Raw genomic sequence first — 10,938 nt, 5'->3', positions numbered from 1 at the left:
AGGAAGTTGTACCTGCATGTTAGGGTTAAATAAGAAGGAAGTTGTACCTGCATGTTAGGGTTAAATCCTTCCCTCCCAGCCCTATATGAGTAATAGATAAGCAGGAAGTTGTACTAGTAAATTGTGACTTTTTTATTTGTATTATCTCGTGCTTTGTAGTTGAATAAAAATATGAAATATGAAATATGAAATGCCGAAAGTATGGAAATTTAAGAATAACTTTAATTTGTAAATTTGTAAATAACGGATGAAGGCATTTTAACAGAAGTTTGGCTTGTACCCTATTAAACAGTGTAAAAGTAAATCAAATAAACGGACAATTTATTGATTACAATTTGTCAGCTATTGGAGACAAAGTTTTATAACTTTGTGTACAAAAAGTAGGAATTTGATCTAAGTGGAATCTGATCTAAGTTTACGGCGCGATCTAATTCTACGTAAATCTTGTACATTTTTGTTTTGTTCAAACGTTAAGGGACAATGATTATGTATCGATTTATATTATTTGCTTTTGATATAACAAAATTATTTCTTCCACCTGAATTCACAATTATGATTGGAGAGTTAAGAAATAGTAATGACAAGTATAAATGTTTGATTGAAGTTAAACTGATGTTGAGAAATTGTTTATCAGAGACCTCTAGCGGTGAAGAAAAAAATTTCCAACCTACTGCAGGGATCTAAATATACCTGTCACAATTCAACACAACTTAAAAAGCGATAATTTATAGAGTTTTTGCTATGTGGAACAGAAAAAATGCATAGAAATTCACAATTTTAACGGACTTAAGTAATTTAGTTAAAGAAAAGATGAAAAAATTTAAAATTTAAATTCTTACCTAGATCTACTAAAAAAATTAATAAATTTGACAAAGTCCTAGACGAACTTTATCTACAACAATTTAAATCGGATTTGTATGGATCGATTTATGGATTAGATGGATAATGTGTACATGCGTTAACACAGTACCTGTTTAAGCATTTAGGCCTGGGGATTTATGTACTATCACAAATTATTTGCTTTTAAATAGTAAACTCCATTATTAAAAAACATTCTAGTTTATAGCCAGAGATTGAAAAGAAATGATTGACAATAAATATGTAAATTTATCATAAAAACGTTGTGTAAGAAATTGGTCATCAGAGACATCTAGCGGACAGAAAGTAAACTATATATAAGTAACGGCTCTACGCAACAAACCAATAATCCGTAAAATCTAGGAAATAATGCACGTAGGAAAAAGAGAAAACAGAATTTAATCCTGTTCTATACCTGTATCCTGGTCCTCTGAACAGGAGGGTAGAGAGAGAACAGCACTGTCCTGTTTCCAAGTAAATCTCATTTCTTCAGCAGACGTGGAAGCAGCGCTGAGAGAAAACGTTTTGTTATAATCGAATTCAAGCCAAAATGTTTATATAGTTTTTTCTTTTCGTACAAGCATAATGATAAACATTTCTATCTAATAACATCAAAATTAAGCTAAAATAGCTTGTTTAAATAAAAAAAATTTCACCCCTCCCCNCAGAGCTGAAAACTTTAGAATGGTGGATATCGGGATTAATGCTTGATCCACTCTTTTTCTTAATCTCCAGATTAAATAATGCTTGTTCTCCTCTTGTTATTAATCTCCAGATTAATTAAACGATCAGGATTAGGAATATCCCATTCTAAAGTTTTCAGCTTTGATCAATTATGAATTAGATATCCATGCTTTTCAAATTTGAAAACCAGATTATTTTAAATTGCGCATTTCTACTGCAGGAATGCAAAGTATGAATTTTCTTAAGGAAACAATTTTCAAGCTTGAAAAACGTCCGTTATTGTTATTATTTCTAACTGGAGGGTCACTAGAAAGGGAAAATAAAGTTGTTTATTTAAAATTTAAAAGTCTAAACTTTCCTGTTAAATTTAAATTAAATAAAATTCCTTTGATGTTAAAAATGAAGTTGAACTTTTATCTTATTTCAAACTAAAGAATAGAATTCCTTTCAGATGTTCCGGATGTGCACATGTTCCTTGTACACCTTGTACACTAGTACTGTTCACCCACTCAGACAACCACCTAATGTACAGTGTACAGTTTTTCATGAAATATACACTACACAGTGTATAGTTTTTTTTTTGTGGAAAATAGTCTACAGTGTATAGTTTATCATGTTTTTTAAAGTGTACAGTTTATCATTGAATTGAGTATACAGTATAAAATTTATCATGTTTTATAAAGTGTACCGTTTATTATGGAGTATACAGTGTACAGTTTATCATGGAGTATACAGTGAACAGTTTATCATGGATTATACAGTGAACAGTTTATTATCGAGTATACAGTGTACAGTTTATCATGGAGTATACAGTGTATAGTTTATCATGGATTATACAGTGAACAGTTTATTATGGAGTATACAGTGTACAGTTTATCATGGAGTATACAGTGAACAGTTTATTATGGAGTATACAGTGTACAGTTTATCATGGAGTATACAGTTTACAGTTTATTATGGAGTATACAGTGAGCAGTTTATTATGGAGTATACTGTGTACAGTTTATCATGGAGTATACAGTGTACAGTTTATCATGGAGTATACAGTGTACAGTTTATCATGGATTATACAGTGAACAGTTTATTATGGAGTATACAGTGTACAGTTTATCATGGAGTATACAGTGAACAGTTTATTATGGAGTATACAGTGTACAGTTTATCATGGAGTATACAGTTTACAGTTTATTATGGAGTATACAGTGAGCAGTTTATTATGGAGTATACTGTGTACAGTTTATCATGGAGTATACAGTGTACAGTTTATCATAGAGTATTACAGTTTATCATGGAGTATACAGTGTACAGTTTATTATGGAGTATACAGTGAACAGTTTATTATGGAGTATACAGTGAACAGTTTATTATGGAGTATACTGTGTACAGTTTATCATGGAGTATTACAGTTTATCATGGAGTATTACAGTTTATCATGGAGTATTAAAGTTTATCATGGAGCATACAGTGTACAGTTTATTATGGAGTATACTGTGTACAATTTATCATGGATTATACAGTGTACAGTTTATTATGGATTATACTGTGTACAGTTTATTATGGATTATACAGTGTACAGTTTATTATGGATTATACAGTGTACAGTTTATTATGGATTATACAGTGTACAGTTTATTATGGATTATACTGTGTAAAATTTATCATGGAGTATACAGTGTACAATTTATCATTGAGTATACAGTATACAGTTTATCATGGAGTATACAGTTTACAGTTTATCATGGAGTATACAGTGTACAGTTTATCATGGAGTATACAGTGTACAGTTTATCATGAAGTATGCAGTGTACAGTTTATCATGGATTATTCAGTTTACAGTTTATCATGGAGTATACAGTTTACAGTTTATCATGGAGTATACAGTGCACAATTTATCATGGATTATACAGTGTACAGTTTATCATGGACTATACAGTGTACAATTTATCATGGAGTATACGGTGTACAGTTTATCATGGAGTATACAGTGTACAATGTATCATGGATTATACAGTGTACAGTTTATCATGGACTATACAGTGTACAGTTTATCATGGCGTATACAGTGTACAGTTTATCATGGAGTATACAGTGTACAGTTTATCGTGGATTATACAGTGTACAGTTTATCATGGATTATACAGTGTACAGTTTATCATGGAGTATACAGTGTACAGTTTATTATGGATTTAACTGTGTACAATTTATCATGGATTATACAGTGTACAGTTTGTCATTGATTATACAGTGTACACTGTAAAGTTTATTATGGATTATACTGTGTACAGTTTATCATGGACTATACAGAGTACAGTTTACCATGGATTATACAGTGTACAGTTTATCACGGAGTATACAGTGTACAATTTATTATGGATTATACAGTGCACAGTTTATCATGGATTATACAGTGTACAGTTTATCATGGACTATACAGTGTACAGTTATCATGGAGTATACAGTGTACAGTTTATCATGGATTATACAGTGTACAGTTTATCATGGATTATACAGTGTACAGTTTATCACGGAGTATACAGTGTACAATTTATCATGGATTATACAGTGCACAGTTTATCATGGAGTATACTGTGTACAGTTTATCATGGAGTATACAGTGTACAGTTTATCACGGAGTATACAGTGTACAATTTATCATGGATTATACAGTGCACAATTTATCATGTAGTATACTGTGTACAGTTAATCATGGATTATATGGAGTATACCGTGTACAATTTATCATGGATTATACAGTGCACAGTTTATCATGGAGTATACTGTGTACAGTTTATCATGGAGTATACAGTGTACAGTTTATCATGGAGTATACAGTGTACAGTTTATCATGGAGTATACAGTGTACAGTTTATCCTGGAGTATACTGTGTACAGTTTATCATGGATTATACAGTGCACAGTTTATTATGGATTATACAGTGTACAATTTATCATGGATTATACAGTGTACAGTTTATCATGGAGTATACAGTGTACAGTTTATCATGGAGTATACAGTATACAGTTTATCATGGATTATATAGTGTACAATTTATCATTGAGTATACTGCAACAGTTTGTCTTAGATTATACAGTGTACAGTTAGTTTATTATGGATTATACTTTGTACACTGAAATACCTAAATAAATATTAGAATAAAAATGTATATGAATATCAATTTAAATATATTAAGAGGAATATTGAAAAGAATTATTAAATGGATTAGTATCTATATGTAAAAACTGAATGAATGAAAACCTAAAAAACTAGTGATAACCAAAAATATCTGAAATAGGAAGACGACTTTTAGACTAAAGTTGTGACTTTAAATAGTACAATAAGCATAGGACACAGCAATTTTTAAATGCACTAAAATATTACGATAAAGTCGTACTCCTATTTTAGAGTTTTCCGGGGTTAAGACTGCATTTAACTTAACAGTGTATAGATAAATAAAAATCAATATGAAAGAATAAATAAATATCTAAAATAAGCAAATTTCTACCTTATATTACAATCGCAGAGCAGACTGGTAGTATTCAGGTTTAGAGTTGAGAGAAGAGGAGAATTCTCAAACGGATTCTCCTAAACGGTCATCTCAGGTCACGGTGGAAGGTTGAGGTCATATTCATTCATGGTCAACTACTTGACCAATGTCACAGGTCATATTCAAGGTCAATGATCAGTGAAGATTACGTTTTAGCTGCTAGTCAAATTTACAGTTTTTGTTTCAATATATAGTGTTAGTCATTTTTTATAAATGTGTGGTGTAGTTTTGTTAGCTCTGGAACTAATTTCCCCTGGATTAGGTTTAATGGATCAAGACCAAGACCAAGACCAAGAGCAAGATTTAAGCACAGAGGATCAAGGATTATGATTAGGATCAGGATCAGTGATCAAGGATCAGGGTTAGAGGATCAAGGGTCAGGGTTTGAGGATAAGGATCAGGATCAGGATCAGGATCAGATGAACGTTATGAGTAGAACGTTACCTGAATAGTTGAAATAACATTACTGGCAAGGTCAAGTGTGAGAAGGCTACGGAGTCCGGTCAGAGCATTCTTTCCGACACTCTTGATCTGGTTCCCGCTGAGGACAAGGACCTCGAGGTCCTTCAACCCCTTGAAGGTCCCGGGGGTGTCCTCTATGGTATGTGAGAGCTGGTTAAAATCTAGTTTTAGAACCAACAGCTTGGGAACCTGCACAAAATATTATTTAACCTTACGAACAAACGAACAAACGGACAAAGGAACAAGCGAACAAGCGAACAAGCGAACAAGCGAACAAGCGAACAAGCGAACAAGCGAACAAGCGAACAAGCGAACAAGCGAACAAGCGAATAAGCGAACAAGCGAGCAAACAAACAAACAAAACACTAACCTCGGTAAATGTCCTGTCAGGTTCTATATGAGAGATGAGGTTCTCCCCTAGATCAAGATGGGTTAAAGCAGGCAGCTTACGTAGGATATCCTGTACACACAACACTCTTTTTGTCATGAGAAATACAGACGTGGGGGTAGAATCGTTGTCAATGCATTATTCAAATCATGATAATTATCACCGTGGACATAATCACATCTGTGACCTTAGCGCTCGGTGCTTAACCCATAAATTATCTAAACATACCCTCGTACCTTTTAGTATACTACAAAAATCAACAGTAAACAAAATTAATATGATTAGGGGGTGGATCCAAAAAGTTCATATGTTTTGGGACGGGGACTGATGAATGAAAAAATTGAAAATCTGGAAGTGTGTGTTTTCCTTTTCTACAATCTTGATCAGATTTCCCCGTAAATCCAGCTCCCACAGCTCTCGGCAGAATTCCCAACCATCGTCCTCAATATAGTCAACCTAAAAAAACAAAAGTTTCAGAATTTTTTTTATAAAAATTAAAAAAAATTGTAGTGTGGGCCTGATTAAGAGGACTTTTAAATTAAACTTTAATTGACAAGTCATTCTTTTAGACACCTTAAAATCAAAATCTGTAGAAAAATTTTTTTTCAAGTAAGTTTTTACCCCCTTCCCCCCTAACTTGTGAGGAATTGTGCGGAATAATGAGGAATCGTGAGGAATCATGAGAAATCATTAGGAATCATGAGGAATCATTAGGAATCGTGAGGAATTATGAGAAATTGTGAGGTTCGTAAGGAATTATAAGAAATCGTGAGGAATCATGAGGAATCATGAGTAATCATGAGTAATCATGAGTAATCATCAGTAATCGTGAGGAATGACCGCGATAGGACCCCAAAACTAACCTTATTGTAAGCTAGAGATAACTGTTTCAGCTTATTTACTCCGTAGAGCCAACCTTTACTCACAGTTTTAACCTAGATATATCATTGATTGATTGATTAGTTATCTTTTCAATTAATAATGCTATTTTGAGTTTATTTACTCCGTAGAGCCAACCTTTACTCACAGTCTTAACCTAGATATACTATTGATTAATTAATTAAATTGATTAAATTGTTTGGCTGATAAATCAATCGATTGATTAATTGATCTTTTGATATAATAATTGCGATACCTGATTAAAACAACAATTAATTGATAGAATGATTGATTGATTGATTTAATCCCTGCAATTACCTGATTACGATCAATAAAAAGCTGCTCCATAGAGTTCAGTCCAAAGAATGCTCCGTCCATCAGGTATTTAATACTGTTCTTTCTCAGCTTCAGAATACGCACATTTTCGAGACCATGAAATGTTAAACCTAGATATGTGATATATTACAGATAAATTAACATAATTATTATTATTATCATAATATTATTATAANGATGATTTTTAATGAATTGAAAAAAAAAGACAAAAGGCAAGTTTTTTCATCTTTGTCGATACTTTCCCCCAACTTTTTACTTTTTACTGCCCCCAACTCAGCGAAAAATCCTTAATTCTGGGAGAATTTTTTTTTATAGAAAATATACAACCCTTCTGAGTTGTTTACCTGGGGAAGCTGGCTGGCGGGATGGTGGAGATAAGGTTCCCGCTGAGGTCAAGTGAGGTCACAGCCTCCAACAGGGAGAGGTCGACGCTGCGACTTAAGGAAGAGATCCTGGACAAGCATTTCATGGTTGGTCCAACATTGATTAAATCGATGAAAAGTTTGACACAAAATAGGCAAGTTTCTTCCAGCCCATTTTAGTACTTAGTTCCCAAAAATTCATTATTCCCCAATGCAGCAAAGAAAAATCCTAAAATTTAGCAACAAAAAAAAACACAAATAACATCTGAAAAAATTTATTTTCAACTTTTTAAAAAACAAGAAAATGTTGAATAAATAATAATAAAAATATCAGAAAATGTAATGAAAACATTGAAAATATTTTTCAACAAAATTACGCCAAAAAACGTCCTTTTTTTGGTTCAAAATCGTCCAAAAAAATGATATATTATTGAATTGAATGTTCAGTACCTGTTATTGGAGAGATCGAGAAGTTTAAGAATATTATTGGGTCCGGTTGTAAACCTTTCCAGTTTATTATTCCTGATTATAAACCAGCCATTAACATACGAACAACAATTGGGATAAACAAATTAATAATAAGGATAAATAAATGGATGAATAGATAAATGAAGAAAATAAAGAATGAATTAAAAATAAAAAACCTTTCCAGCTTATTATTCCAGATTACCGGACAGCCATTAATATACGGAACATCAATTGCATGGGATAAACAAATTCATAATATGAATGAATCCATGGATGAATGAATAAATGATAGTTCATGAATAAAAATAAACACCAAGCTTATTATTCTTGACTATCAGCCATTAATAAAAGAAAAACATGGAACACATAAATAAGTACAGTAAGTAAATGAATGGATAAATACCAGATGCATGAATAAATAAATAAATGAATAAATGAATAAATGAATAAATGAATAAATGAATAAATGAATAAATGAATAAATGAATAAATGAACAAATGAAAAAATGAACAAATGAATGGTTTCCTGAGAATGAGAGAAACAAGACTAGGATACAAATCTAACTCTGAAGCATTTACAGAACTCAAGTCGTTCAAACTCAAATCTATCAAGAAGTAATAATTCACCGTATTCTTGAAATCAATCAATCAATAATATATGATCAAGCTTGGGATAGTTTTAAATGGTTTAATATCTCATGTATTGATTATTTTTTTCAAAGTTATTTTAAACTTAAGATTTTATTAAGATCAGTTTTTAAAGCATATAATTTCAAAATAAGTTAATATTTACAATATGTCATCTTCTGGTCGCTCAAGGTTTAATTAATAAGGTCTAATTTTATATAAAAAATTCACGTTATATGTGATCTATACTTTGGATTAATGCAGTTTACAACGTCAAATGTAATATTCGGTTTCTTTTCAACAATTGACATCATTTAGTAGAATAGAGCTGAATTATTTATTTTCCTAAAGCAAGAAGGTTTGGAGGTAGACCAGCTGGGTAGGAGATAAAACCCCTAAAATAATAAAAGAATATATTATTATTCTTTATTAATTATTACATGTTTAAGATCTAATCAGACCCAATATTGACAAAAGTATTTGATTGTTCCTAAATTTGATGCATCTTTTTTTCTGATATTGTGTTTTTATAAATAATCAAAGTTTAAAGAAGAAAAAGTATGTTAAAGCAAAAAAATTTACAACATTTGAATCAATCAAAATCTTAATAAAATTTTAGTAAATTGTTCTTCCTATTAAACCTTTATTTTGTAGAGTTAGTATTTAACAAAATTATGATATATATAATTCGAAAACTATGCTATAATACTCTGGCTTTTCATAGATTTTAGTAAATTGTTACTTACCGTTGTGTGCAGTTTGCAGCCGCATCTGCGCATGCGCAAAGAAGGGGGTCACAGAACCCCTCTCCCTTACAACTAAAAGAAAAGAGAATTAAAATTTTTAAATAGTATGTACTATATTTAGGCGGTCTGGGGCTTCTTACAGATCTAATTCTCGTAGACCCGTCCGTCCTTTATTTTATAGACACCTTACCTCCATATTAGAAATAGTAACCACTCATGATTATACTGTACAAGGTTAGGTAATGGTAAGATGTGGGGGTTGTTTAGATTTAGCCAAGCGTTCTCTAATAATACACACCAAATGTACTATGCTATAGTAACTAAAGTTTAGCTCTCATCTCAACATACAACGAAATATCTATTTACACAATTTAATAAAAATCCATAATCACCTTATAATACAGAAAGAAAGAAGAAATACATGAATTAAATTCAGCACTACACGATCACCAGGACTACAGGAGGGCATTTTAGGCACTAATTAGCACTTTAACATTGGTAACTTGAGTTTCAAAATATGGCACATTTTGGTGTTAAGGTTCACGGGTTAATCACAACCTTTGGACGATTACATTTCGGCCGTTTGGACGATCAAGAGAAATCTGAAATAGATATTGATCAGTATTTTGTACTAATTAAAATGATAATTTAATTTTTGTTTTTTATTTCATGGCGTTATCTTAAATTGGGGAACGCAGTACTGAATTTTAATTAGTAAAATAAAACCAGGGATGAAATTTAAATTAATTTTTTTTTTTTAAATTAATAATTTAAGAAAAACAAGTCAATCCGGAAATTTTTTTTTTTTTTAATTGTGAAGAAGTTTTTAAGGTCAAAGACTGAAAATTGAATTCCTTTATCGCGCATGCGCAATTCAAAGATGGAGATCGCGATATAAACTGAACTACGAACTGTAAAAACTACAAATTGTCTCAACAAAAAGAGTTATTTGAATCAAATATTTTGATCAGTTTAAAAAATGCACTTCCCCAACATTTACTTCTGACTGTAAAATTTTTTTAACAAAATCTGATTCGATAAGTCGTAGTTTGGTTGATAAATCACTATTAGGCCGCGCTGTACTAAAAAATGAATATAAACCACGCAACCTCCTTGAAATTTTAACCTTTGCTACTAAACAGACCGTTTGTGGTGTAATTGCGTTAACAACCGGCGTGATCTGATATATATATATATATATATTAGTTTTTACACGTTGCCGTAGATGGATATGAAGTAATATACCATTATTATAATTTGTAGAATAATTGTTCACATTTAAGTCCGTATATAATAATTCATACTTTTTATAAAATTATCTTATTTAATTTCAGACGTTTAAAATGTCTGGTAAAGTGAAGAACCGCGGGTCCGTCAGTAATCTTGAGAATTCGACAACTTCTCTCAATGAGCGCATTCTGAAGGTATCGTAACGGCTGGGCCGAATTGATTTACATATAACTAGAGTCTTAATTATGTTAATTTTGAATCTTCAGTTATAGACGCTTCTATTTTCATTTAACGGTGATTTCTTAGAATAGGATTTGTATCCCCCCCCCTCCCCTCACAAATGAAGATGCCCAA

General features: G+C 31.6%; 2 protein-coding genes across 2 annotated transcripts in view; one reads left to right on the top strand and one right to left on the bottom strand.

Moving 5' to 3' along the window:
• Positions 1-9,994, bottom strand: part of LOC111700337 (leucine-rich repeats and immunoglobulin-like domains protein 2) — a 19,731-nt gene extending 9,737 nt beyond the window's left edge. Inside the window, exons 1-16 of the mRNA XM_023471217.1 lie at positions 9,747-9,994; positions 9,355-9,426; positions 8,954-9,003; positions 8,508-8,586; positions 7,964-8,035; positions 7,496-7,603; positions 7,425-7,444; positions 7,134-7,261; positions 6,800-6,871; positions 6,303-6,392; positions 5,919-6,008; positions 5,531-5,737; positions 5,045-5,124; positions 1,972-2,063; positions 1,758-1,782; positions 1,274-1,368 (exon numbers count right to left, since the gene is read on the bottom strand). Of these exons, the coding sequence (XP_023326985.1) occupies positions 1,274-1,368; positions 1,758-1,782; positions 1,972-2,063; positions 5,045-5,124; positions 5,531-5,737; positions 5,919-6,008; positions 6,303-6,392; positions 6,800-6,871; positions 7,134-7,261; positions 7,425-7,444; positions 7,496-7,603; positions 7,964-8,035; positions 8,508-8,586; positions 8,954-9,003; positions 9,355-9,426; positions 9,747-9,823 (1,357 nt within the window). The 5' untranslated portion in view covers positions 9,824-9,994. The remainder of the gene's footprint in view (positions 1-1,273; positions 1,369-1,757; positions 1,783-1,971; positions 2,064-5,044; positions 5,125-5,530; positions 5,738-5,918; positions 6,009-6,302; positions 6,393-6,799; positions 6,872-7,133; positions 7,262-7,424; positions 7,445-7,495; positions 7,604-7,963; positions 8,036-8,507; positions 8,587-8,953; positions 9,004-9,354; positions 9,427-9,746) is intronic.
• A 670-nt stretch (positions 9,995-10,664) lies between these two features.
• LOC111700336 (uncharacterized) overlaps positions 10,665-10,938 on the top strand; it is a 12,381-nt gene continuing 12,107 nt past the window's right edge. Inside the window, exon 1 of the mRNA XM_023471216.1 lies at positions 10,665-10,783. Within this exon, the coding sequence (XP_023326984.1) occupies positions 10,698-10,783 (86 nt within the window). The 5' untranslated portion in view covers positions 10,665-10,697. The remainder of the gene's footprint in view (positions 10,784-10,938) is intronic.

This window comes from Eurytemora carolleeae, unplaced genomic scaffold (genome assembly GCF_000591075.1).
Source record: "Eurytemora carolleeae unplaced genomic scaffold, Eaff_2.0 scaffold311, whole genome shotgun sequence".
NCBI classification, from domain to species: domain Eukaryota; kingdom Metazoa; phylum Arthropoda; class Copepoda; order Calanoida; family Temoridae; genus Eurytemora; species Eurytemora carolleeae.
The sequence above is the reverse complement of the archived record's forward strand: the minus strand, read 5'-3'. Positions and strand labels throughout refer to the sequence as shown.